General features: G+C 40.2%; 1 protein-coding gene across 3 annotated transcripts in view; it reads right to left on the bottom strand.

The window, feature by feature from the left end:
• Positions 1 to 26,172, bottom strand: part of ube2kb (ubiquitin-conjugating enzyme E2Kb (UBC1 homolog, yeast)) — an 84,151-nt gene that overhangs the window by 31,102 nt on the left and 26,877 nt on the right. For 2 of the 3 annotated variants that reach the window (XM_085968950.1, XM_085968955.1), the window contains exons 3-4: positions 9,449 to 9,507; positions 6,987 to 7,069 (exon numbers count right to left, since the gene is read on the bottom strand). In XM_085968950.1, the coding sequence (XP_085825076.1) occupies positions 6,987 to 7,069; positions 9,449 to 9,507 (142 nt within the window). Of the gene's footprint in view, positions 1 to 6,986; positions 7,070 to 9,448; positions 9,508 to 21,940; positions 22,109 to 26,172 lie in introns of all 3 variants that reach the window. The other variant, XM_085968941.1, reaches the window with a different exon arrangement.

Raw genomic sequence — 26,172 nt, 5'->3', positions numbered from 1 at the left:
TTTTTTAAAAAGGGAATTTTAGTCAGTCCAAACTGTAGTACAGGTAATTTCCGATATATGCAGTACTGTCCACATCTGACATTATTAAATGGTGTACAATTCTCAGCTAGCTCTGTATTAAATTATTTCCACCAGTGGGTTAAAAAGGAAGATGGCTACATAAAACAAGTCAGTTAGAAACTTGGTACAATTTGTTGATGCAATTTAATAACCATTTAGTTAAAAACCACTTAGTTCAAAGCAAAATCCAAAAAAGGTCCAAATGAAAATGCTGCAAAAAGATTCTCTTTCCTTCAGCATACTCTTAAAATTCTTTACTTGTACATATAGTACTGGTCAGAAGATAATGAAGACAGACTAACAGGATGGTTTTAGTTTTGATCAGCACCTTCAAATGAGAGAAGAAAATTGGGAGAAAATTATTTTTTAAAACACTACTATATTACAAGCAAATTTAGATCGAGTAACAACTAAAGGAAATGGGAGGAAAGGAATGGAATGGAACCCCCATAATTAAATACTAAGTAAAACCATCACTGAATTAGCTCACAGGCCAAGCTTCAACACCTCTGGTCAGTTGCAGTAGTCAAATAAAGAGTGAAAATTACTCTATACTGCCCTACCGACGTCCAAGCTCCAATTCCATACATTCCAAGTTTTCCACATCTCTGGCAGAAATGTTACTCTCTCCTCTTCCTCCTCCACCACTCCCTGCCATCCCCCATCATTATCATAAAGTACAACCGAGTGATTCACAGTATTTATAGCAGCTGGTTCAGTCAGCCCATATATTTAGCCCATAACATCATGCAGGGCGATTTTTTTTAATCGCTTAAGAAGATAGGCTGTTCCAAGTATCATAGAAATTTATGGCACAGAAGTAGGCCATTCAGCTCATCGTGTCTGTGCCGGCCGAGAAAGAGCTATCCAGCCTAATCCCACTTTCCAGCTCTTGAAGTGCTGTAACCTACAGGGCTACGCACCACGTGCATAGCCAAGTACTTTCTAAATGATGAGGGTTTCTGCCTCTACCACCCTTTCAGGCAGCGAATTCCAGACCCCCCACCACCCTCTGGGTGAAAAAAGTTCTCAACTCCCCTCTAATCCTCCTGCAAATAACTTTAAATCTATGCCCCTTGGTTAATGACCTCTCTGTTAGAAGAAATAGGTCCTTCCTATCCACCCTATCTAGGTCCTTCATAATTTTATACACCTCAATTAAGTCTCCTGAACCTCCTCCGTTCCAAATAAAACCACAGCCTATCCAATCTTTCCTCCTAGCTAAAGCTCTCCAGTCCTGGCAACATCCTCGTAAATCTCCTCTGTAACCTATTGTTAAGTAGCAGCAACTAATCTTAACTATCAAAAATTGTTCTAATTCTGAATAGCATCAAGTCTGAAAATATCTGATTAAAAAAACTTTGCGCTTCACTTAGTTAAAGATAAAAATTGGTTTCTCCAGTATGCGGGTGAATCCAACGAATATCTGAAAATGCAGACCAAGAACTTCTGAAGTTCAATCCTCGGGGGCGGAAGTGTAGTGGAGAGGGCCGCGAAGGGGAGTGGGGGGAAGAGAGGAGAAAAGAGTGGAGAGGGCCGCAAAGGGGGAGGGGGCGCGAGTGGAAAGAGCTGCGAGTGGGAGCAGAGAGAGCAGCAATCAGGCGAGGCGTGGAGCAGTGAGTGACGGGAAGGGGAGGAAAGAGTGAGGGGGAGGGGATGGGAGGAATGTGAGCGAGGAGAGGACAAACACCTGCAGGAGGGTCGGGGACTGATGCAAGTTGGCGAGAAGAGAAAACAAAACAGAGCAGTTGAAAAAAAACCGATCATATTCAGTGGCAAACATGCAGTCATTTTTCTAGAATCATGAGGAGCCTGTATCTGCTTCCTGCATCTGTAAACTGAAATTCTCGCTCCTTTCTTTGAATTTTGGGCTATGCATTTATTCTTTTACCAGTAATGTATATAATTGCCCTAAAAATCTTCCAGAACAGTCTAAAATGGAAGGATTCATATTAATTTCACAATAAATTAGGGCACCCAGATCAAAATTTGTGTGCTTAATATGGGATCTTTACTTTATGGGATACATACTCTCTTGCAGCAACATGTTATTTTCATTTCCTAAGTTAGCTGGTGGTGTGGCTGGAGTATGGTTATAATCTTCGGGTTGATATGTACCAAACCATGGGCAGTTTTATGCTGTGGGCCCATGCCACGAGGGAGAGAGTTGGGACTGCCCAAATTCATTGAGAGAGGAGACCAACCCATCAGTTTAATAACATGTTAATGGAAGATAGAATGTAGTGAATAGAATATAATTCTAGTTTCAAAAGATAGTTTAGAGTAGTAAATATCTACATTTTAAAGTGTAACCTTATATAGAAAAAAAAAAGCAATGTGAAATTCAGGAGTCCAACTGGTAAGCTACTCCCAAGATCTGGATGCAAGGCAGCAAGATTCAGAGATTGGGGGGGCGGAGGGAAAGAGAAAGAGAAAAAAGAAAGAGAAAAAGAGAAAGGAGAAAAAAAAGAGAAAAAGGGAATTGTAGTGTAGGAAAAATCTGACTAAGGAAAAAAGGGCCAACAGGCAAAAGACAATTTGATTCAGATGAATACAAAACAGACGAGATCTCACTGACTGTACAGAATACATCAAAAACAGGCAGAATTTTTACCCCATGATTGTAGCAGAGAGAATTATACAGTTTATTCCACAAGTCTAATCAACCAGACCCATTGGACCCAGGACACCTTCATTTAACTGGAGATCCTGGTCCAGAGGCTGGAGTACACCAGCTGGTGTCAACAAGAAAATATCTGAAGGGATAGATTTTACAAAGCATCACCTTATCTCTTTCTTCCTGCCCTTCATAACCCTTCTTCAGCAAAGATGGAAGGCTCAAAAAAATGCAGATGGGGTAAAGACATAATTTTGGATTCTCAGGAACAGCAAATGTGAGGGAACTGCCAACAAAGAGTGCACAGGGAAAAAAAGCTCATGCTGGCTGGCTCCTGCAGGAACCATACGATGCGCCTTTTCATGATTTCTACACAATTGCTATTTTCACCATTAGCGGTATTCAGGCCTGCAAATTATATGCAAAGATGATGCATTTCTAAATGTTGAAAAATGCACAACTTAAATATTTAGGGAAATAAAAAATACACTGGTTACTTATTACTATAACCTTAAAATTTAATAACAGCTTCAGTTATTTCTCCCATTTAAAATACTTAAAATTTTTGTACCAATATACATATCAAGTGGTTAACAAATCCTAAAAGTTGAGACTTTTAACTATACTGTACAATATTAAGTGATCAGCAGCATGAAAGGAAGTGTGTGTGGAACTCAGTCAACTACAGAAGCATGCTTGATGTCGGTGTAAAATGGTTTGCACCAATGTTAAATTGTAGCCCATGGGATAAAAAGGGGTAGTAGCAGCATCGATACAAAATTTGCTACGGGATAGAAAACAGAGTTGTGGTGAATGCCTGGTTTTTTTGCACTGGGAGGTTTACAGTGGCGTTCCCCAAGGGTCAGTACTAGCACCTCTGCTATTTCGAATATACATTGATAACTTGGACTTGGGGGTACAGGGCACATGGAACAATTTTGAAATTTGCATATGACAAAACTTGGAAGTGTAGTAAACAGTGAGGAAAATAGTAATAGACTTCAAGACAGACAGGCTGGTGGAATGGGCGGACACATGGCAGATGAAATTCAACGCAGAGAAGTATGAGGGGATACAGTTTGGTAGAAAGAATGAGGAGCGACCATACACACTAAATGGTTCAATTTTAAAGGGGGTACAAGAACAGGGAGACCTGGGGGTGCTTGTGCACAAATCTTTGAAGGTGGCAGGACAGGTTAACAAAGCAGTTAATAAAGTATATGGGATCGTGGGCTTTATAAATAGAGGCACAGAGTACAAAAGCCAGGAAGTTATGCTAAACCTATGTAAAACACTAGTTCAGCCCCAGCTGAAGTATTGTGTCCAATTCTGGGCACCACACTTTAGGAAGGACATGAAGGCTTTGGAGAGGGTACAAAAGAGATTTACTAGAATAGTTCCAGGGATGAGGGAAATACAGTTACGTGGATAGACTAGAGAAGCTGGGGTTGTTCTCCTTGGAGCAGAGAAGGCTAAGAGGAGATTTGATAGAGGTGTTTAAAATCATGAAGGGTTTAGATAGAGTAAATAAAGAGAAATTGTTTCCAATGGTTGAAGGGTTGATAACGAGGAGGCACAGATTTAAAGTGATTGGCAAAAGAACCAGAGGCGACATGAGGAAAAACTGTTTTACACAACGAGTGGTTAGGATTTGGAATGCACTGTCTGATGGGGTGGTGGATACAGATTCAATAGTAGCCTTCAAAAGGGAATTGGATAAATACATGAAGGAGAAAAAATTGCAAGGATATGGGGAAACAGCAAGGGAGTGGGACTAACTGGAATGCTCTTCGAAAGAGCTGGCACAGACTAAATGGGCCGAATGGCCTCCTTCTGTGCTATACAATTCTATAAAATATAAATGTGGAGTTGTGACGCAGCCTAACCTAACTGTGGGAAAGAGTGCTGTGAAGAGGTAGCCTCAGCTGATATATTCTATGCCTCAGTTAATAAAGGAAAAGTAAGAGCAGGGAGGCTATGCTTAAACTGTATAAAACACTAGTAAACCACAGCGAGAGTGTTGCATACAGTTCGGGTCACCACATTACAGGAAAGATGTGATTGCACTAGAGAGGGTACAAAGGAGATTTGCGAGAATGTTGCCAGGACTGGAAAATTTTAGCTATGAGGAAAGATTGCATAGGCTGGAGTGGTTTTCTTTGCAACTGAGGGAGGCTAAGGGGAGATTTAATTGAGGTGTATAAAATTATGAGGGGCCTAGAGTGGCTAGGAAAGACATATTTCCCTTAGCAAAGAGGTCAATAACCAGGTGGCATAGATTTAAAGTAATTGGTAGAAGGATTAGAGGGGAGTTGAGGAGAACTTTTTTCACCCAGAGGGTGGTGGGGGTCTGGAACTCACTACCTGAAAGGGTGGTAGAGGCAGAAACCCTCATCACCATTTAAAAAGGTACTTGGATATTCACTTGAAGTGCTGTAACCTACAGGGCTACGGACCAAGAGCTGGAAAGTGGGATCAGGCTGGATAGCTTTTTTCGGCCGGCACAGACACAATGGGCTAAATGGCCTCCTTCTGTGCTGCAAATTTCTATGATTCGATACTGCATGGAATGCAACTTCAGTGCAGTGCTAAGCCAGTTTTGAAGTGCCCAGTCTGCTCTATAAACTTTTTGGACACTTTTAAATTAACTGCAGGCAAGTTTAGATATTTCCAGGCATTAGTGTCTGCACTATTAAAAATTTGTAATTACTAGGAGAGGAACTCTACACATGCATTTAACGGTACAAGAGCAGAGCTCTCTTCTGGGCATCAGCGTTCCACCCAGGCTGTGTGAAATGGGTACTGCCTGGCCATACTACATGCTGCAGCTACTGGGTTGTGACCAGCAGTTGGGATACAAATGCAGCCTAGAACAAATCCTAACCAGTCAGAATAGGTAAGCCGACTAATTCTAGTAAATTATACATCAGCACAAACACCACAATGGAACAGAAAATCCAGGGACAACAAAATTGGCCCCAAGAACATTCTACACAAATATTGTGCACTTTATTCTACAGTATTACAGCAATGACTACAGTGCAACAGCACAATAGAAAGTCACTGCTTTATTGCAGCAACATTACATAAAGGGCTGTCGTTGTTGGCCTAGAGACTTTTTATTGCCCAAAGAGAGGGAGACAATAAAAATAAGCAATGAAAATGCATTTGGTTGTCAAAACCTTGGAAAAGGTGCAGAGGAGATTTACCAGAATGGTACTAGAGATGAGGGATGAAAGACTAGAGAAGCTGGGACTGTTCTCCTTAGAGCAGAGAAGGTTAAGGGGAGAGTTAATAGAGTTGTTCAAAATTATGAGAGGTTTTGATAGAGTAGATAGGGAGAAACGGTTTCCACTGGCAGGAGGATCGGTAACCAGAGGACACAGATCTAAGATAACTGCCAAAAAATCCAGGGGGGAAAATTTAGAAGTTTTTTTTTTTTTTTACGCAACCAGTTATGATGATCTGGAATGTACTACATGAAAAGGTTATGGGAGCAGATTCAATAGTAGCTTTCAAGGGCTATGGGGAAAGAGCAGGGGTGTGGGACTAATTGAATAGCTCTGTCAAAGAGCCAGCACAGACACAAATGGGCCCAATAGTCTCCTTCTGTGCTGTATGATTCTATAAAGACATCAGGGCAATCCTCAATGGCTACAGTGAAAGTCAGAGGATTTTCTTTTTTATATATTTAAATATGAATGTATTGTCATAATGTGCAGCATCAGAATTTTAGTGACAAAATTGGATCCTACACACTGCTCATCTGTAGTCAAATCATACTAAAAGATCGATTCAATTTTAGAAAAAAATCATGTAATTCACACTGCTAAAGAACAGCAAAAACTGAGCAGAATCAGCCTTAAAAACTAAAAACAGTTCCATAAAAAAGTTACAGGAAACTGTGTGTTATCCGGAGGCCAAGTGTCCGGCAAGCTCGAGCCACCGGCAAAAATCAGGAGCCGTTGTGTTAGGGTTTTTTTTCTTCTCGTGGCTTTTTTTTTTCCAACAGTCAGGCTCTGGAAAGTCTCTCTGAAGCTGTTGCTAAGCTACAGAGACGCTTCCAAGGTACGGGCTGACTGTTTAGAAGCTGTTGCTAAGCAACAGTGTTTGCTGTCAGATACGGAGATGAAAAGCTCCGTATGCTTCAACATTAACGCTGGTGTGTCCGGCAGTTTTGAGGGAACAGCAACAGCTCGGTCCCATCGGTGCCGGATAGCACAAAGTTTCCTGTACAACAAGCTACTAGCTAAGAATTAAAAAGGTCAGAGAGATTGTACGTAATACATGAACAGGCAGGGAAACTTACCACTGATCTTTCAGAATATCCAAACAAATGGCTCCCGTTACTGAACTAATATTTGGATGCCAAATTTTTGTAATAAACCGAACCTGAAAGATACAATTATTTTCATTAACATTTAATAGAAAATGGTAAAACAAAAGCCGATTCCCAGAGTTTAAGTGTCATGGAATACTGCATAATACTTTTCTGAACACAATTGAACAAGAATTATTAGCCTATCAAGATTCTAGTTAATATCTACTTTCTGCTAGGGGAAAGAGGTCAATACCTGCAGTGTTTGCAATTACCCAAAATGACAGTTAACAGTACGTTAAGTAATTCTTATATAAAACAGTCTGTGTGCCAGGTTTTCTGATTATCAAAAAGGTACAAGTTTATGAAGGCCTTAAATCCCAAATATTTATTAAGAGTAGGTGAAAACTCTCATTACCCACGGGTTATTTCATATAGTTAACTACTTTAGAAATTTCGACAATCTACACCAAATGACTCAATTTGCCTCTGGTCCTCAGGTTAAAACGGCACAAGTCAGTGATACAGCAACTGTTCTTAGACCTTCAGATTACCCAACAGCCTGGATTGTCATTGCCACTTGTGGCAATGATAAACTCCAGACTCTAAATGCAAGGAGGAGATTTCCATTTGGTTATTAAATTTCACACTGGTAATAAAAGAATGATTTTCCAAAACAAAAGATATATTGTGCTTGCATAACAAGCATTAAAAAAAAAATCACAACTCACAATCAAAAAGCTGTACTTCACTCATTGATGCAAAATTTACTTTTGCCCGTTACAAATTAATTCAAGAATATACATTTCTTGACTAGTCAACTCAACAGATTACAAAATCTTACTCAAATCCATTTGCCACCCTACTTTGCTTACGCCAAACTGGACATTTTAAGGCCACTCAATGCATTCTATTAAACTCAAAGATTTCACCAACTCGGAAACGTGACACCAGCTGCCCCTACCTGGAACCACTGAGATCACCCAGCATGACTGGAGAGCAAATCATCCCTCACTCAAATTCAAAATTCACAGACAATACTGCATCCACCTATCATGTGTCATTCATGTACAGTCACCAAATACCATACACAAGGCCTTGGAAAGGAATATTGGAGGCAAAAAATTGAGAATCACAATAATTGGGGGGTATAGAATACAAGTTTAGCTTAACTAACCAAAGATGAATTATTCAGATCCAATTGTATAGCACACCTCTCTACTCCTCAGCCCAATAGTTTCCATGTTGTACCACAGAAACTGCAGAGAAAATACCTACATGGTACAAAACTTGCAAAAGATATGTAGCAAAGTTTCCAACTATTTGCAACATACAGATGCATCTCCCTGCAGTGGAAGCAGACTGAACGTCCATTCCCAAGGCCATGACCACAGCTTTTTTTTAAAAATGCACTTGTACAGTTTTCCCTCTCAAAACCCCTATAATTGAAACATGCAAAATTCATCTCAATATGGTTTAGTTATAGCATGCTGCAACATCAAAAGAATGCTTTGCCATTGAGATAAAGGGTGAATAACAGTGAATATAGAACAAAACAGGAGCATGCTTAAAAGCTTGATGAAACAAAACTGTCCTACTCCAGTAACAAAAAAGAAAAAATGTGAAATGCATTCAGAAAGAAATATAGAATGACTTGCATTTCTATAGCGCCTTTCTGACCTCAAGATATCCCAAAGGGCTTTAACAACAAATGAATTACTTTTGAAGTGTGGTCACTGTTTTAATATAGGAAACATGACAGCCAATTTGCACACAGCAAGCACCCACAAACAGCATTGAAATAAATGACCAGATAATCTGTTTTGGTGATGTTATGGTTAAGGGATAAATATTGGCCAGGACACCAGGAGAATTTCCCAGCTCTTCTTCAAATAGTGACATGGGATCTTTTACACCCAACCGAGGCGCCAGACGGGGTTAATGCAAGGTTTAACATCTCATCCAAAAGACAGCACCTCCAACAATGCAGCACACCCTCAGTACTGCACTAGTGTCAGCCTAGATTATGTGCTCAAGTCTCAGCGTGGGACTTTAACCCACAATCTTCTGACTCAAGAAGTGAGAATGCTGCCACTGAGCCAAGGCAGACACCAAGGAGAAAACTAGACAGTAAATGAGGCTCAAATGCTCATTTGTAATAGCTATTTTTACTAGAAAAAGAAAAAACAGCAAAAATTGTTTTGTAGAATCCATTAATAATTGAAACAAAAAAAAGTTCAAAATCCATTTGAAGGTACAACAAAAGTTCAAACATTGACAGTGTTTAACAGATGGCTACAACAGCTCAAAAGACAATAGTTCATTTAAGTTTAACGGCCAACAAACAGAAGTATCAAGCTGTGTCCCACTCATTGCTAGCTCTAATACTGCTAGTAAATTCAGTCATTGCCCACTATTTTATCCAGAAACACATGTATACAGACATGTCTCACCTTTGGAGGATTAAATGGATATGTTTCTGGAATTTTAATTTCTAGTTGATACCGCCCTCCTGCATAAATACAAAGCAGATACATTAGAAAGTCATTTAACAGAGCACCATTTTCAATTTGTGTTTAAAACATGCACGGCAATTAAATAGATACTGGAACTTCTACAAGTTTTTACATCGCAACAATGTCAGATTTAAACTTCAGTTTTTCCAAATTTGAAATACCATTGGCCCACCATGACCATAGAATTCTATGTACTTTATACAATACAATTTACAAGATCACCAGATTAACAGAAATAAATCCAAGAAAAGCAAAAAAACTAAAAAATGGCACTCAGCCAACCAAAAAACCTTCCTTCACATATCCAAACATTATTTGTGGGAAATATGGGGTAACCTAGCTCATAGCAGCAGCTTAAACTTAAAATGATCTTAAAATCAGAAACTGAATAATTTCTTTCCTGCATCACAGCCCAGATGATTAACAATAAACAAGATTTGAAGTTCTTTATGGTGTTATTACATTTGATAATGCTAATTTCACACATTTACTACCTACCCTTGGGATATGTATTTGGAACAAACATAATATTCATGCTCATAACCAACATGGTCTCAAATGACTATGATGGTGATCCACCCTTATTCACTACATAGTCTATTAATACCAAAAGGGTGTAAAAATATTTTTTTTTAATGTTTTTTTTAAAAAAAACTTCTTCACTCTCGTATTTTTTTTACCGGCATATTTGTCACAATTTAACATGGAAAATACATGAGCAATCATTTCAGCAATTATTCTTCAGCAGGATCTATTTCTGTAGTTATTTTATAAATGTAAATAAAAAGGCTACTGTGGTGCTCTACAAAATTCATGCTGGAATAACTTGCTTTAGTTCCATTTCCAAAGTTAATTTAGCTTTCAGAATGTAATCTGATCAATAAAATAGTTTGAGTTAATGTTATTGATTTTACTTATTGCTTCCAGTGCCACTAAACATACCTTTGTTGGATTATTTTGTGAAGACTGATATCACTAGTTATTGTGACATAAGAAATAATAGAGGCTTGTAAGAAAGGTACGACTATAATCATGGGAGATTTTAATCTTCATATTGATTGGACAAAGCAAATTGGCAAAGATAGACTTGAGGAAGAGTTCTTAGAGAGTGTATACGGGATGGTTTCTTGTAACAATATGTTGTGGAACCAACTAGGGAGAAGACTATTTTAGATCTGGTAATGTGTAACGAGGCTGGATTAATTAATGATCTCGAAGTGAAGGATCCTCTTGGGAAGAGTGATCATAGCATGGTAAAATTTAAAATTCAGTTTGAGGGTGAGAAAGCTAGGTCTCAAACTAGTGTCCTGAACTTAAGCAAAGGTATGAAGGCAGACTTGGTTAAAGTGGACTGGGAAAATATATTATAGGGCAAGACTGTAGAAAAGCAGTAGCAAACATTGAAGGAGATATTTCATAACTCTCAGCAAAGATATTTTCCAGTGAGAAAGACTCTAAGAGAAGGATGAACCATCCGTGGCTAACTAAGGAAGTAAAGGATGGTATCAAATTGAAATCAAAAGCATACAATGTTGCGAAGAATAGTGAAAAGCCAGAGGATTGGGAAATTTTTTAAAACAAGCAAAGGACGATAAAAAAATGATAGAGAAGCTAGCTTATGAGAGTAAGCTAGCAAGAAATATAAAAAGATAGTAAGAGCTTCTACAGGTATATAAAGAGGAAGAGAGCAGCTAAAGTAAACGTTGGCCCCCGAGAGGATGAGTCTGGGGAATTAATAATGGGAAACAGACACTAAAAGCATCCCAATAATGGATAATCAAGGGGCTATTGGAGTGGGGGGGGGGGGGGGGGGGGGGACTTAAAACAATCACCATCACTAGAGAGAAAGTACTAGGCAAACTAAAATGGGACTAAAGGTGGACAAGTCCCCTGAACCTGATGGCCTGCATCCTAGAGTCTTAAAAGTAGTGGATGCATTGGTTGTAATCTACCAAAATTCCCTTGATTCTGGAGAAGTCCCAGCGGACTGGAAAACCACAAATGTAACGCCCCTATTTAAAGAAAGGAGGGAGACACAAAGCAGGCAACTATCGACCAGTTAGTCTAACATCTGTCATTGGGAAAATGCTGGAGTCCATCATTAAGGAAGTGATGGCAGGACATTTAGAAAATCATAATATAGTCAAGCAGCGTCAGCATGGTTTTATGAAAGGGAAATCATGTTTTGACAAATTTGCTGGAATTCTTTGAGGATATAATGAGCAGGGTGGATAAAAGGGAACCGGTAGATGTTGTGTATTTGAATTTCCAGAAGGCATTCGATAAGGTGCCACACAAAAGGTTACTAAACAAGATAAGAGCTCACGGGGTTGGGGGTAATATATTAGCATGGATGGAGGATTGGCTAACTAGCAGGAAAGAGTCGGAATAAATGGGTCATTTTCAGGTTGGCAAACTGTAACTAGTGGGGTGCCGCAGGGATCAGTGCTGGGGCCTCAACTATTTACAATCTATATTAATGACTTGGATGAAGGAACTGAGTGCAATGTAGTCAAATTTGATGATACAAAGATAGGTGAGAAAGCAAATTGTGTGCAGGATGCAAAGAATCTCCAAAGGGATATAGATAGGCTAAGTGAGGGGGCAAAAATCTGGCAGATGGAGTTTAATGTGGGAAAATGCGAGGTTATCCACTTTGGTAGGAAAAATAAAAAAGCTAAATTATTTAAATGGGGAGAGATTACAAAATGCTGAGGTACAGAGGGATCTGGGGGTCCTTGTAAATGAATCACAAAAAGTTAGAATGCAGGTACAGCAAGTAACTAGGAAGGCAAATGGGGTGTTGGCCTTTATTGCAAAGGGAATGGAGTAGAAAAGTAGGGAAGTTCTGTTACAACTGTACAGGGTATTGGTGAGACCACACCTGGAGTACTGCGTACAGTTTTGGTCTCCTTATTGAAGGAAGGATATACTTGCATTGGAGGCAGTTCAGAGAAGGTTCACAAGGTTGATTCCAGAGATGAAGGGGTTGTCTTCTGAAGGTTGAGCAGGTTGGGCCTGTACTCATTGGAGTTTAGAAGAATGAGGGGATCTTATTTAAACATACAAGATTCTGAAGGGGTTTGACAGGGCAGATGCAGAGAGGATGTTTCCCCTTGTGGGGGAATCTAGAACTAGGGGGCATCCTTTTAAATTGGAAGAGGAGGAATTTCTTCTGAGGGTCGGGAATCTTTGGAATTCTCTTCCCCAGAGAGCTGTGGGGGCTGGGTCATTGAATATATTTAAGGTGGAGATAGACAGATTTTTGAAAGGTAAGGGAGTCCAGGGTTATGGGGAGCGGACAGGGAAGTGGAGTTGAGGCCAAGATCAAATCAGCCATGATCTTACTGAATGGTGGAACAGGCTCGAGGGGCCAAATGACCTACTCCCGCTCCTATGTCTTATATTCTTATGCCTTATGTTCTTAGGGTGGTATTTTCCCAGTAAATATAACTTTTCCATAAAAATTCACATCAATGTATTACAAATCCACTCACTGAGGAAGAAATCAGGCAATGCCATTGCTGTAGACTGTCACCAAAGAACTTTGAGCTTAATTCTATCTAGTTTTGTGGAACAGTAAGCACCTATTTTATATATGATTTATTATTAGTGTTTTCCCTAAGGCATTGCTTATGAGTCACAGAATACAACAACTTACATTTATATAGCAATTTAACGTAGCAAAACATCCCAAGGCATTTCACAAGAGCGTCAAACAAAATGCAACACCAAGCCACATAAGGAGATATTAGGACACTTGACCAAAAACTTGGTCAAAGAGGTAGGTTTTAAGGAACGTCTTAAAGGAGGAGAGAGCGAGGCAGAGAGGTTTAGGGAGGGAATGCCAGAGTTGAAGGCACGGCTGCCAAAGGTGGGGTGAAAGAAATTGGGGATAGACTATAGGCTAAAATTGGAGTGTTGTAGGAGGTTAGTGTGATAGGGAGGAACGAGGCCATGGAGGATTTGAACACAAGGATAAGAATTTTAAATTTGAGGCATTGCTGGACCAGGACCCAATGTAGGTCAGTGAGCACAGGAGTGATGGGGAGTACAGGACTTGGTGCGATACACATTTATAACGAGGGTCTTATACCTATATGCACATTATCAGGGCCACTGACTTCCATGGTATTGTATGGTATTCTGGGATTTTTTTATACCAATAATTGGGTATTTAATTCTGCAATTGTCCGTTTTCCCGTACAGTTATGAAGCAATATATTTCTTTACCAATGCGCTTAGTTTTTATCTCTTACCTTTTTTAAAGCAGAGGGCAAACAGCAAATTGGTAGGAGGTAATCATTAGGCATTAAGCAGTACTTGGAGTGGGATTCCTAAAGTTTTGCAGCACTACAGTAGGGGTCAGTAGCATAGAAAGGGTACCCTCACCCACGAGACTTGTAAGCATTACGGAGGTGATCCGGAGGTTTGATTCACTGCAGTGGGAATCCCAAGGTTTATCACTTGGGAGGGGAGGAGGAGGATCCTTGGATCTGGCAGCACTGCCGGGGGGGGGGGGGGGGGGGGGGAGGGGGAAAGAGAATTTGGAAACAGGTCTGTAAGGAATCTCTCCATAGGCAGTGAACTAAATGCTTTTTGGATTGGTTCTTGGAATATAAAACACTTTCAGACAGAACAGTAGATAAATCACATGGCTACTTTAGCAAGCTATGTTATAGAAATATAAAAAACCTAGTACACTGTTTTTTCACATCAAAAAAATTACCTCAAACATTCAACCTTTATGTTGTGAGTACTTGGAAGTAAAGATGTGCACCATTTCGGTGAAATAACTTGGAGAAGTGCTTTAACTGCAGCATCAGTGAGAAGCAATTTTTCTTTGCACTGACTTCATTTATAATGCACAAGTGAAGCCATCATCAGAGCCCGACTTGATACCCAAGTGAAGTGGAACGAGACTCCTTGAAGGGAGACAGCATCACTCTGCTTTAGAATCATTTCAGACCTTCATACCGGATTTACACATTTGCACAAAGCAGTTTTGGCTTTGCTAGATGTTAAGAGTCGGAATGCACTTCAAGTCTTCTACCCAGGGACAGTGAAGCAAGTTTTTTTTGGAGCACTCAATCTATTTTTAACGAGCCAATCAAAAGGGTGTAATACCGGAGCATGATACAAAAAGCACATTGTGAGATACAAAATACCCACCACTGTATAGTTTTTAAAATATGTCAATAGCAAGTCTCCTGTAGCATTGCTAATGGCATGTCAGAGGATATGCTGTTTCGGTAAGGACTGGAGCACCATACTAGTCTGTTATTCTGTTGCTAAAGTGAAGCTGTGTATCTTTAGGATACAAAGTCTAAGTGCTTTTAAGTGATTGCTATTAATGCTGCAAGTCAGAACTCTGACTTTCACTTTTTTGAAGTACGATTGCAAACTCCATCAGAAGTTAGACATTCTGACTCCTTTGTCAGTAAGTATTTTCGAATTGTTGGGGTTTTTCTCTATACATATTCAAATTACTGCGTTTCTTTTTAACCTTTGTTTTATACAAGTATGAAACAGAAGTTTGAGTATGAAATGAATCACGTGAACAGGAAATACATGCTAAAATGCACCACTTGGTACATTACAGATAGAATGCAAAGGAATTTATTTCAAGACTGACATACACTGGGAAGCACAGTGGCTCCAATATTGTGCAACAGCAACGTACCAACGCACCAACTTATTTCCCAGATGGCCAATTTCCCAATCTTGGATGTTTCCACAAAGCACACAGCTAAGTGTAAACCAGGCAAATCACCATCAAGAAGAAAACATCTCCAAGAAAGTTTTTCCAGGCCACTCACAAATGTACTTGTGGCTGGATAAAGAGTTGCAAGGGTGGAAGCTGGAAGCAGGTCTCCACCTCATTCTCTCAGTTATGAAAGCCACATTACACAGGAAGATCATAGGAAAAAGAAACAAAATGACACATTAGGATTCAGAGGACATTCACACATGTCAAATCGTCGCCCGAGTGCCCTCCCAGTATTTTACTGCCTTGTAATAACTTGCATGTATATACTTGCTTACGTATATAATTTACCATAACAGTTGTACAATCTGCAGTTATAGCAGTAGTTCTTTGTCCCATTGTACAAGAATGACCCATTCTATTAGATCATTACTGATCTGTACTTCAACTCCTTTGGTCCATATCCCTGGACAGCCTTACCCAACATTGATCCAGTCTTAAAAATTGTAATTGACCCACCATACATAGCCTTTTATAGATAGATTTCCATTACCCTTTTTTACAAAATTGCTTTGTGCTTTCACGCTTAAAATGGCCTAGTGCTACTTTTAAGATTATGCCCCCTTGTTCTGGATTTCCCCTACTAGAGGAAATACTTTGTGTGCCTATCTTATCAAACCCCTTTATCATTTTAAAAATCTCAATTTGTTCACCCCTCAACTGTCTATATCAAGGAAATACATGCCAAGTTTATGCAACCTGACCTTAAGCAATCATTTTGCTGAATCTGTAGCCCTCCAAGGCCAATATATCTTCCCTGAGGCTCGGTGCCCAAAACTAAACACAGTACTCCAGATGAGGTCGGACCAAGGCTCTGTACAACTGAAGCATCACTTCCTCACTTTTGTATTCTAATCCCCTTGAGATAAAGGTCAACATTCCATTAGCCTTTGATAACTTTTTTAACCTATACACTAGCTTCTAGTGATTTGTGTACATGGACACAATCCCTTTGCTCCTCTATAGCTCCTAGTCTATCAGTAAGAAAATATTCCAATTTGTCTTTCTCTGATCCAAAGTGGATGACCTCACACTTCTTCACATTGAACTCCATCTGCAACAGTTCTGCAAACTTGGATAGAAACATAGAAGATAGGAGTAGGAGTAGGCCATTTGGCCCCTCGAGCCTGTTCCGCCATTTAATGAGATCATGGCTGATCATCCAAATTCAGTACCCGGTCCCTGCTTTCTCCCCATATCCCTTTAGCCTTAAATATATCTAACTCCTCCTTGAATATATTTAATGAATTGGCCTCAATGGCCTTCTGTGGTAGAGAATTCCACATGTTTACCACAGGGTGAAGAAATTCCTCATCTCAGTCCTAAATGGCTTACCCCTTATCCTTAGACTGACCCCCCTGGTTCTGGACTCCCCTGCCATCAGGAACATCCTTCCTGCATCTAGTCTGTCTAGTCCTGTTAGAATTTTATAAGTTTCAATGAGATCCCCTCTCATTCTTCTAAACTCTAGCGAATGTAATCCTAATCGACCCAATCTCTCCTCATATGTCATTCCTGCCATCCCAGGTATCAGTCTGGTGAATCTTCGCTGCACTCCTTCCATGGCAAGAACATCCTTCCTCAGATAAGGCGACCAAAACTGCACACAATACTCAAGGTGTGGTCTCGCCAAGGCCCTGTACAACTGCAGCAAGACATCCTTGTTCCTGTATTCGAATCCTCTCGCTATGAAGGCCAACATACCATTTGCCGCCTTAACCGCCTGCTGCACCTGCGTGCTTACCTTCAGCGACTGGTGCACAAGGACACCCAGGTCTCGTTGCACGTCCCCTTTTCCTAATCTATTGCCATTCAGATAATAATCTGCCTTCCTGTTTTTGCCACCAAAGTAGATAACCTCACATTTATCCACATTATACTGCATCTGCCCAATCACCCAACCTGTCCAAATCATACTGGAGTTTCTCTGCATCCTCAACACACACGCCCACCCAGCTTTGTGTCATCTGCAAACTTGGAGATATTACATCTAGTTCCCTCGTCTAGATCATTAATATATAGCGAATAACTGGGGTCCTAGCACTGATTCCTGCAGTACCCCACTAGTCACTGCCTGCCACTCGGAAAAAGACCTGTTTATTCCAACTCTTTGCTTCCTGTCTGCCAACCAGTTCTCTATCCAAGTCAGTACCTTACCCCCAATCCCATGTGCTTTAACTTTGCACGCTAATCTCTTATGCGGGACCTTATCAAAAGCCTTCTGAAAGTCCAATACACCACATCCACTGGTTCTCCCTTATCTATTCTACCAGTTACATCCTCAAAAATTCCAGTAGATTAGTCAAGCACGAATTACCTTTTGTAAATCCATGTTGACTTTGTCCAATCCTGTCACTGTTTTCCAAGTGCTCTGCTATTACATATTTTATAATGGACTCTAGCATTTTCCCCACTACCGATGTCAGGCTTACCAGTCTATAATTCCCCGTTTTCTCTCTACCGCCTTTTTTGAATAGTGGGGTTACATTAGCTACCCTCCAATCCATGGGAACTGTTCGAGTCTATAGAATTTTGGAAGATGACCAGCAATGCATCTACTATTTCCACGGCCACTTCCTTAAGTACCCTAGAATGTAGATTATCAGGCCCTGGAGATTTATCGGCCTTCAATCCCATCAATTTCCCTAACACCATTTCCCTACAAATACTGATTTCATTCAGTTCCTCCCTCTCATAGAAACACACTTTTCTTTCATCCAAGTCATTAATATACATGGTGAAAAGCTGAGGCCCCAGTACAGATCCCTGAAGAACATGTCACTACCTGCCAATCAGAGAACGTTCCCTTTATCCCTACTCGCTGTCTCCAATCTCTCAACCAATTACTGACCCACATCACAAGATTACCTCCAATTCCGTGCAATTTCATTTTTGGTAATCTCTTGTGAAAAATTTGATCAAATGCCTTCTGGAAGTCCATATAGACAGTATCCATAGTCATGCCCCTACCTACCAAAAAAGAGTTCAACTAGATTATCAGACATCACTTACACTTCACAAATCCATGCTGACCGTCTTCGACCAGCCCATACTTGTCAAAGTGTCTAGTCACTCTGTCCCTGATGATGGATTCCAGTAATTTCCCCACAATTAATGTTAAACTGACAGGTCTGGTTTCTCACTCCGTTCTTAATTAATGAATTAACAATTCTAGAGTGCTTTGGAAAATTAGGACTAATGCATCTGCAATTTCCTCACCTATTTCTTTTAATACCCTGGGGTGGATACCATCAGGTCCTGAAGATTTGTCACTTAAGTCCCATTGTTTTATCCATTATCATTTTAAAAAATTATACTAAATCTACTAACTGCCTCCCTTTGACTTATTTTTAGATACCCTTGTTCTGTTGATATTTTGTCCTCTTCCTCCACTGTGAAACAAAATACTCATTATACAAGTCTACAATTTCCTTATTACAGGTAGGCTACCCTTTATCCGGACTTCCGAAAACCGAAACCCTCTAAAAACCGAAGGTTTTTTCGTTCAGCGTAAGTCGTGCGTACGACTTACGCTGAACGAAAAAACCTTCGGTTTTTAGAGGGTTCCGGTTGCGGAAGTTCGGATAAAGGGTAAGTCGTGCGCACGACCCCCCGCCGACCGCCCCCCCCCCCCCCCCCGCCAGCCCCGACAACCGCCGACCCCGCCAGCCCCGACAGCCGCCGACCCCCCCGCCGGCCCCGACTGACTTACGCTGAGCGTCAGCTTAAGTCGTGCACACGACCCCCCGCCGACCCCCCCCCCCGCGGACCCCCGCCGACCCACCTTCCGAAATCTCGGCTGGTCCCGAGGTTTTCGGATAAAGGATAGTCTACCTGTATAGTCTTATCTGCATATGTTTTTAATAAAAGGGCCCACTTTTCCCTTTATCACCCAATATATTTATAAAAGCTCCTGCTTTTAGCTTTGATAGATACAAGATAATTAACAACATGAAATGTTCAGGTTTATTCCACAAGGAAACTAAATTTCTTAACTGTTGTGACAGTCGAAAATTAATCAGCAATATCAAACCGGTCCCAATATATAAATGGTAACAACCAGGCAATATAAAAGCAAAGCATTGCATGTCTCGAGTCTGGTCAGGTTCACTCATTGCATAAATTGAGGAAAGCTAGTGCCTATGCAGCCATTTTATATCAAATTCCTGTGCTGTACGAGCAACGGCGAAGCAACACGCCGTAGTGAATTTTTTAAATAATATTTCACAAGTTAAATGATGAGCTGTCTGTCTAATGAGACCACTTTTTCATTGTTCTGATTCTCATTAACAAAATGTTTATTTTGGTTTGTCAAGCACATCAATTGTTCCAGTATGAAATTTGACTGTATAATGTAGTAATTTAGCTGAAGTAGTTCTGTTAAAACATGGTATCCCACTACTCAAAGACTTCAGCAATCATACACAGAGTCTTCCTCAGAAGTAGAATAAATTTAGGATTCAACTGAAAGAAAAATAACTACTTCCATTTATATAATGTCTAGTCACATCACATCCATTTCAAAGCACAGTGATTTATGTAAGCAACACAACAGCCGTTTTCACATAGCAAGAACCCACGAACAGCAATGGTACAAATAACCAGTTTTGGCGATATTAATTTAGGAAGGAATGTTGGCTGAGACATTGAGAACTTGCTGTTTCTTTTTGAAAGTGCCATAGGATCTTTTAACATCCACCTGAACTACCAGAAGAGGCAGACCCTGCCTTAATCAGCAAGACAAAACTACTGGCATCAGCCCCAAGCATAAACTCTGCTCGCTCACCACCGAATCCATCACCCTCTCCAGCCACCTGTTCAGTCTGAACCAGATCACTGAAAACTTGATATCCTGTTATACCAGAGCTAAGCTTCAAACCCTACATCCGAACCATTACCAAGACCGCTTACTTGTATCTCTGCAATACTGCCCACTTTCACCTCAACCCAAGTTTTACACTTTTGTCACCTCCAGACTCAACTTTTGCAATGTCCTTCTTCCAGAACTCCTATCCTCCATTAAACTCCCACTTGTTCAAAACTCAAGTTGTATCCTGTCCCACACTGACCTACATTAGCTCCCTGCCCCCCCCGCACCCCCCACCCAGTGCACTGAATGCAAGATTCCTGTCCTAGACTTCAAATCCCTTTATGGCCTCATCCCATTCCAACTCTGCAATCTCTCCAGTGTGACATCCTCCTGCATACTTCGATCGTCCCTCCCTTTGCCCGACCACTGGTGGCACAGGCTTCAGCTGCCTTAGCCCCATTCTCTGGAATACACGCAACCACACAAACATCTCATTAGTTCTTTATCTTTGGAAACCTTATTGAACGCCATAATTTCAACCAAGCTTTGGGTAACCTTTCCTAGGTTTCCAACTCTGGCCTGCTGTCTATTCCTTTATTGTTATAACATCTATTTTTTCCAACCTTGGAACTGTACATTAAAGACTCTAGTTGTTGCTGTTAATATAGAATTGCATCTGAAGAAGGATGACATGTCAAGCAACATAGCTGTTCCTTTTGTACTGCGCTGGAATGCTTGCCTACATGTAGTGCTGAAATTTAATTACTGACAGTAACTTAGCAGTATTAATTTCAGCAATTCATGCAATCATAAAGAAAGCAATTTTACATAGGATAGTTACTACTGTGAAAATAAATGCATCCCACAAGTTATTTCTACACTTGAAGTTTCAGATTATTCCATCCTAGTGTTATAAGCCATTGATTTTCAAACTTCTCTAGGTGGAGGACTCCCTGCAAATATTAACACACTTTCATGGACACCACCACTAAGATTTAAAACAAAAATTCTCAATAATCCTTTCCTAGCTTTCTGTCATCTTCCTTTGCCTATCAGTCTGCTTTTTCTTTTGTGCTCCTATTCATTCATTATCTCCTAGAATTTTAACATCCTCCTCTTCATGCTTATAAATGATACCAATATATTTTTAAAATAAGTAAATTGACTTATTTTAACAGTTTAGGTTATGTACCAGAACCTCCTCTCAGCTTCTTTTTACTGTCATCCAAAATAGTTAATTGGTGGTTTCAGATATTGGTTCGTATTGGAGATTCCTCACATGGTATGCGGTGAAAGGTAAAATCTCATCCATCAAACGTTCCCTTTATATAGCAGAGAGACAACTTCTAGTGGAAGCAATAAATTTCTTGGTGTTGAAGCCACTCCATGTAGGCTGCAGAATGGATTCAGCAACATTAGCGACTACTTTCCACTGTTTACACACCAGAGTCATAAATAAACGGGATATGGTTCTTCTGTCTTATTTTTCATTCATCACTCCTATATTATAACCATGATGAGTAATTGACCCCTGTAACCATGAGTACTTCACTGATAGTTCAAGATGCTTTCCTCAAGATGGTTTGAGCAGAAAAAGACCTGTGGAGTGCAAGGATCAGTTAGGTGTGATATTTAATCTCAGCTGAAGTGCAGCCAGAGAGGGAGGTGCAGTTGGCATAAAATTATTTAGAGGCATTAAATCACTGAGTTGTTGCTTTTGATTTTAACATTAAAAAAAATAGAAAACACAGTTTAGTATGGTGATGGGGGTGAGGGGAGAAACAGCTCAAGCCCAAGATGTGCAGTGTGGATCCAGGATGACCACACGTGTGAAGTGACTCAGACCGCTTACCCTCAAGTTCAAAGCTTCTGCGTCTCGGCAGAAGCTGGGGACATCTCATCAACTTCCGAGTAGTCTGGAAATGCAGGTTCCAAAAGTTGGCCACCCTGCAGGCAGAATGAATTAGTGAAGAATGGAAGTGGGTAACCATCCATTGGGGTAGGAAAAGGAGCCAGTAAGCTGTGAAAAGATACCCCAAAAGTGGTGAATTGACAAAACTGGTATTCAGTATAGAATACTTGAGAACTACTCCAAGGACTGCAACCACAAGCAGCACAGCAGTATCTTGCAGCCAATAAAGGGATTGGGGGTGGAAATGCAGAAATACTGTAGTAATAGAACATTTCATATTCATGAATAGAAAAGCCTTTTTGTAGCTACAGTCCCAAATGGTGTATTACTTCCCTGGTACATGGGTGAGGGATAAGAGAGTGCCTGCAAAAGATGAAGAGACAGGGGGAATAACCAGAAGCTGAGGTCCATGTTGGTACCAATGACATTAGAAGGAATAGAAATGAGGCCCTGCAAAGTGAGTTTCAGGAATTTGGAAACAGATTGAAGAGCAGGACCTTGAGGTGTAGTAATCTCAGGATTACTCCAGTAATAGTAAAATGAAAGACACCAAGGCAAAGGCAGAATTGAGTTGTATGTATGTAAATGCACAAAGTATTCTGAATACAATTAGTGAGATAGCGGCACAATGGCAAAGTGTTACAGCATAAATGCAGACGTGGCGTAGGCTATAGCAGAACTGGGAGCTAAGCATTTCTGCTTCCAAAATATTCAGGAGGGATAGGAGAAAAAAAAGGTGGCAGTATTAATCAAAGATTCCATTATAACACCAGAAGGTAAAGAATAGGGAATGGTGAAAAAGCTGAATCTACATGAGCTGCAAGGAGAAATAAAAAGGGACCGGTTACTCCACTGGAAGTTTACTGTAGACCAAACAGTGGAAAAGAGATTGAAAAAAAATGTAAGCAAATTAGGGAAAAATGTAGAAATCAGGCCAATAATGTCACTTTAATTATCCAAATATAAATTGGGATAAAAGTACTATAAAGAAAAAAACTTGCATTTATACAAGTGCCATCCACAACTTCAGGACATCCCAAAGTACTTCAGCCAATTAAGTATTTTTTTGATGGCTGGCAATGAAATGAAGTAGTTTGTGTTTTTTTGGTTGTTCGCTAATTGGGGGGGGGGGGGGGGGAAGTAAAATAGCTGCTGCCAAACTGAGCCGCACCAGGAAAATAAAATTAAAATAAAAAGTTGAATTTGTGTTTCTATCGGCTTATGAAAGTTAACATTTAATAAAACAATCAGTTAAATAAAAAAGTGAAAAATTCAATGTTTTTCTTTTTTTTTTAAAAAGCGCCACAGCTTTGCGGCTCTTCTCCTTTCCAGTCACGTGGAGGTTATTATTTATCTTCTCTGATTTATACGCAAAACGCTTATGCGCAGCTTCCGGTTCGTTGGCAGCAGTCACTCTTTTTTGAATTGTAGTCACTGTTGTAATGTAGGGAAGCGCAAGGGCCCAGTAATGGCAATAAGATAATGACCAAGTGATCTGCTTTAGCACTTTTAGCATGGGATAAATGTTGGCCAGGACATTGGAAAACTCCCCTGCTCTTCTTTGAATAGTACGATGGGATCTTCTACACCCACCTGAGGGGGCAGACGAGGCCTCAGTTTAACACCTCACCCAAAAGACAGTGCAGCATTCCCTCAGTACTGCACCGAACCGTCAACTGAGATTATGTGCTCAAGTCTCTGAAGTGGGGACTGAACCCACAACCTTCTGACTCAGAGGCGAGTATGCTACCTCTGAGCCAAGGCTAGTATCTAACAAAATTGATAAGGGATTTGTACAAGGGGCCAGGACTGCTTTCTAGATCAGCATTTTAGTTCAAGAAGCGCTGAATCTAGTTCTAGGAAATTAAGTAAAGAAAGTAGGCAATGTAATCATATGGAAACATCTGGGAATCAGCAACCAAAACAATTAGGTTTGATATCTAAAATTGAAAAAGAAACAAAATAAAGTACTTGACTAAAAAAAGCAAATGACAATAGTAAAAAGGGAACCAACGCAGATATGTATGTGACTTTGATTTGCATTAAAATACCCTGATCAAATATTATTTTATCAATGATAAGACACTGTCTTGAGGGGAAGCTTGAGGAGATAAGCGCTACGTAGGGAAAATATATTTCCATTGGTTGGCGAGTCAGTAACTAGAGTGCATAGATTTATTTCATTTATTTTTCATTGCTATTTGCCCCTCCCCTCTCAACACAGCATCAATTTTTTTCTTCAATGATTTCAGGGTTCTCACCTCTATTATTCTACCTGGAAGTCTATTCCCTCTTCTGCGTGAAGAATTTCCTGACTGAAAAGTGTAATTACCCAACTAGCAGTGAACACATTGTTGAAGAACAAGCTGCTGCTGGTTAAGTTTTGCAGAGTGAGAAGATACTATTTGCCTTTTCTAGCTTGCTCTTTATGGATGCAAAATAGCAATACTATTGAATAGTTCAGATTACAGCACAGAAGTTTCAGCAGTTTCCAAACAACAGCAAAGCACCTTGATTGAATACCTGCCTGCACAACCCCACCCCTGGAAGCTGTACAGCAAGAACACGGAGCATGGTAATCATGTAGCTGAAAGTGTAATTCAGTCTTCAGTTAATTCCAAGTAATTTTTTGCACTAAAAAGTTCACATTATTCAGTAATTCAAAATAAGCAACTTTGAATTAACAGGAGTAGACTGTAAAGATATTGCAAAAATACTAGACAGAGGCTAGCTACACATGTAAATATTTCTTGGCTAGTTACATCTGTATTTTTCCACGTGAGGCTGACTAGATAACCCAAAATGACTAGTGTTTTATCAGCCTCATGACAATGATCTTTACTCAGACTTCCCAGTGACATTGAACAGTTCAACAGCTTCATTGTTCCACTTTCAGCACAGAAAACTTTGTAGATGGAACTTTCCAGTGGCGCTTTAAATGCAGCAAACAAATGATCAGAAAATCACAGGTGCTTTGCCCACAGTTTTCTATTTATTAACATTAATGGGAGGAAAACTATATGCAATGCACCCACAATTTTCTGGTAAGCCTTCTACTGCATACGATTCCCTGTGGCAGAGGGCCTTGAAAAGTTCCAGCCTATAACGTAAACTGGTTGTGTTTAAACAGTAGATTCGGAAGGAACAGTGGAATATGATGCTTTTTTGTTAAGGGATACCCCCTTCTTTCTCCCCTCTGGCTCGTGTTGCTCTCTACACCCCAAAGCCACAATTCCCATGTCTGATGAGAAAGCACATCATGCAAGAGTAGTCCAGTAGATACTCCCCATTCAATTCTCACTACTTAGAACCTTCCTGCAGAATAGCAGTTAAGATTGGGAACTCAATTGTAAAACCATGATCACCGTAATTAACAAAACTAGCTAGAACTTTCTCACATGAACAACTTGCGCTCCCAGTTATTTATTCTCAAAATATCTTAACATTCCTCCACCCAGAGTTGGAGCAGTTGTGCTCAATATAGGTCAGCCAAGAATAAATGTACCCAATTCAAGGTAAATTCAAATGTCAGTCAAGCCCAAGATTTAAACTCGGGTCCTTTATTAGGTAAGGTTATTAAGGGATATGGAACCAAGGCAGGTAAAGAGTTAAGATACAGATCAGCCATGATCTAATTGAATGGCAGAGCCTCGAGGGGCTGAATGGCCAACTCCTGTTCCTCTGGCTGGCAGTTCAAATCCTGTCTGCTACAGATACCAGGACAATATACTAAGTGCTACTAAATTTGAAAAACAAAGGAATACATTTCTTGGACCCTCCACATTCAAGTTAGTAAATTTTCTATATAACTTCCACTGCAGATTTTTTTTTTAAAACCAGAATCAGTACTAGCACCCGATATCTGAAAAATGGGGGCAGAGGTTATGATCTGAAATTGTTGAACTCAGTGTCGAGTCTGGAAGGCTGTAAAGTGCTTAATCAAAAGAGGTGCTGTTCCTCGGGCTTCACTGAAACAGTGTAGGAGGCCAAGGTCAGAGTGGGAGTGTGACGGAGAATTCAAATGGCAAGCAACCGAAAGCTCAGGGTCATGCTTGTGGACTGAACAGAGGTGTTCAGCAAAGCGATCACCCAATCTGCATTTGGTCTCCCCAATGTAGAGGAGACCACATCATGAGCAGCAAATGGAGTATATTAAAAGTACAAATAAATCG

This window comes from Somniosus microcephalus, chromosome 2, assembly GCF_052327205.1.
Source record: "Somniosus microcephalus isolate GS21.2 chromosome 2, FLI_Smic_1.0, whole genome shotgun sequence".
Lineage (NCBI taxonomy): Eukaryota > Metazoa > Chordata > Chondrichthyes > Squaliformes > Somniosidae > Somniosus > Somniosus microcephalus.
Note: the sequence above shows the minus strand (reverse complement) of the source record. Positions and strands in the feature narration are given on the sequence as shown.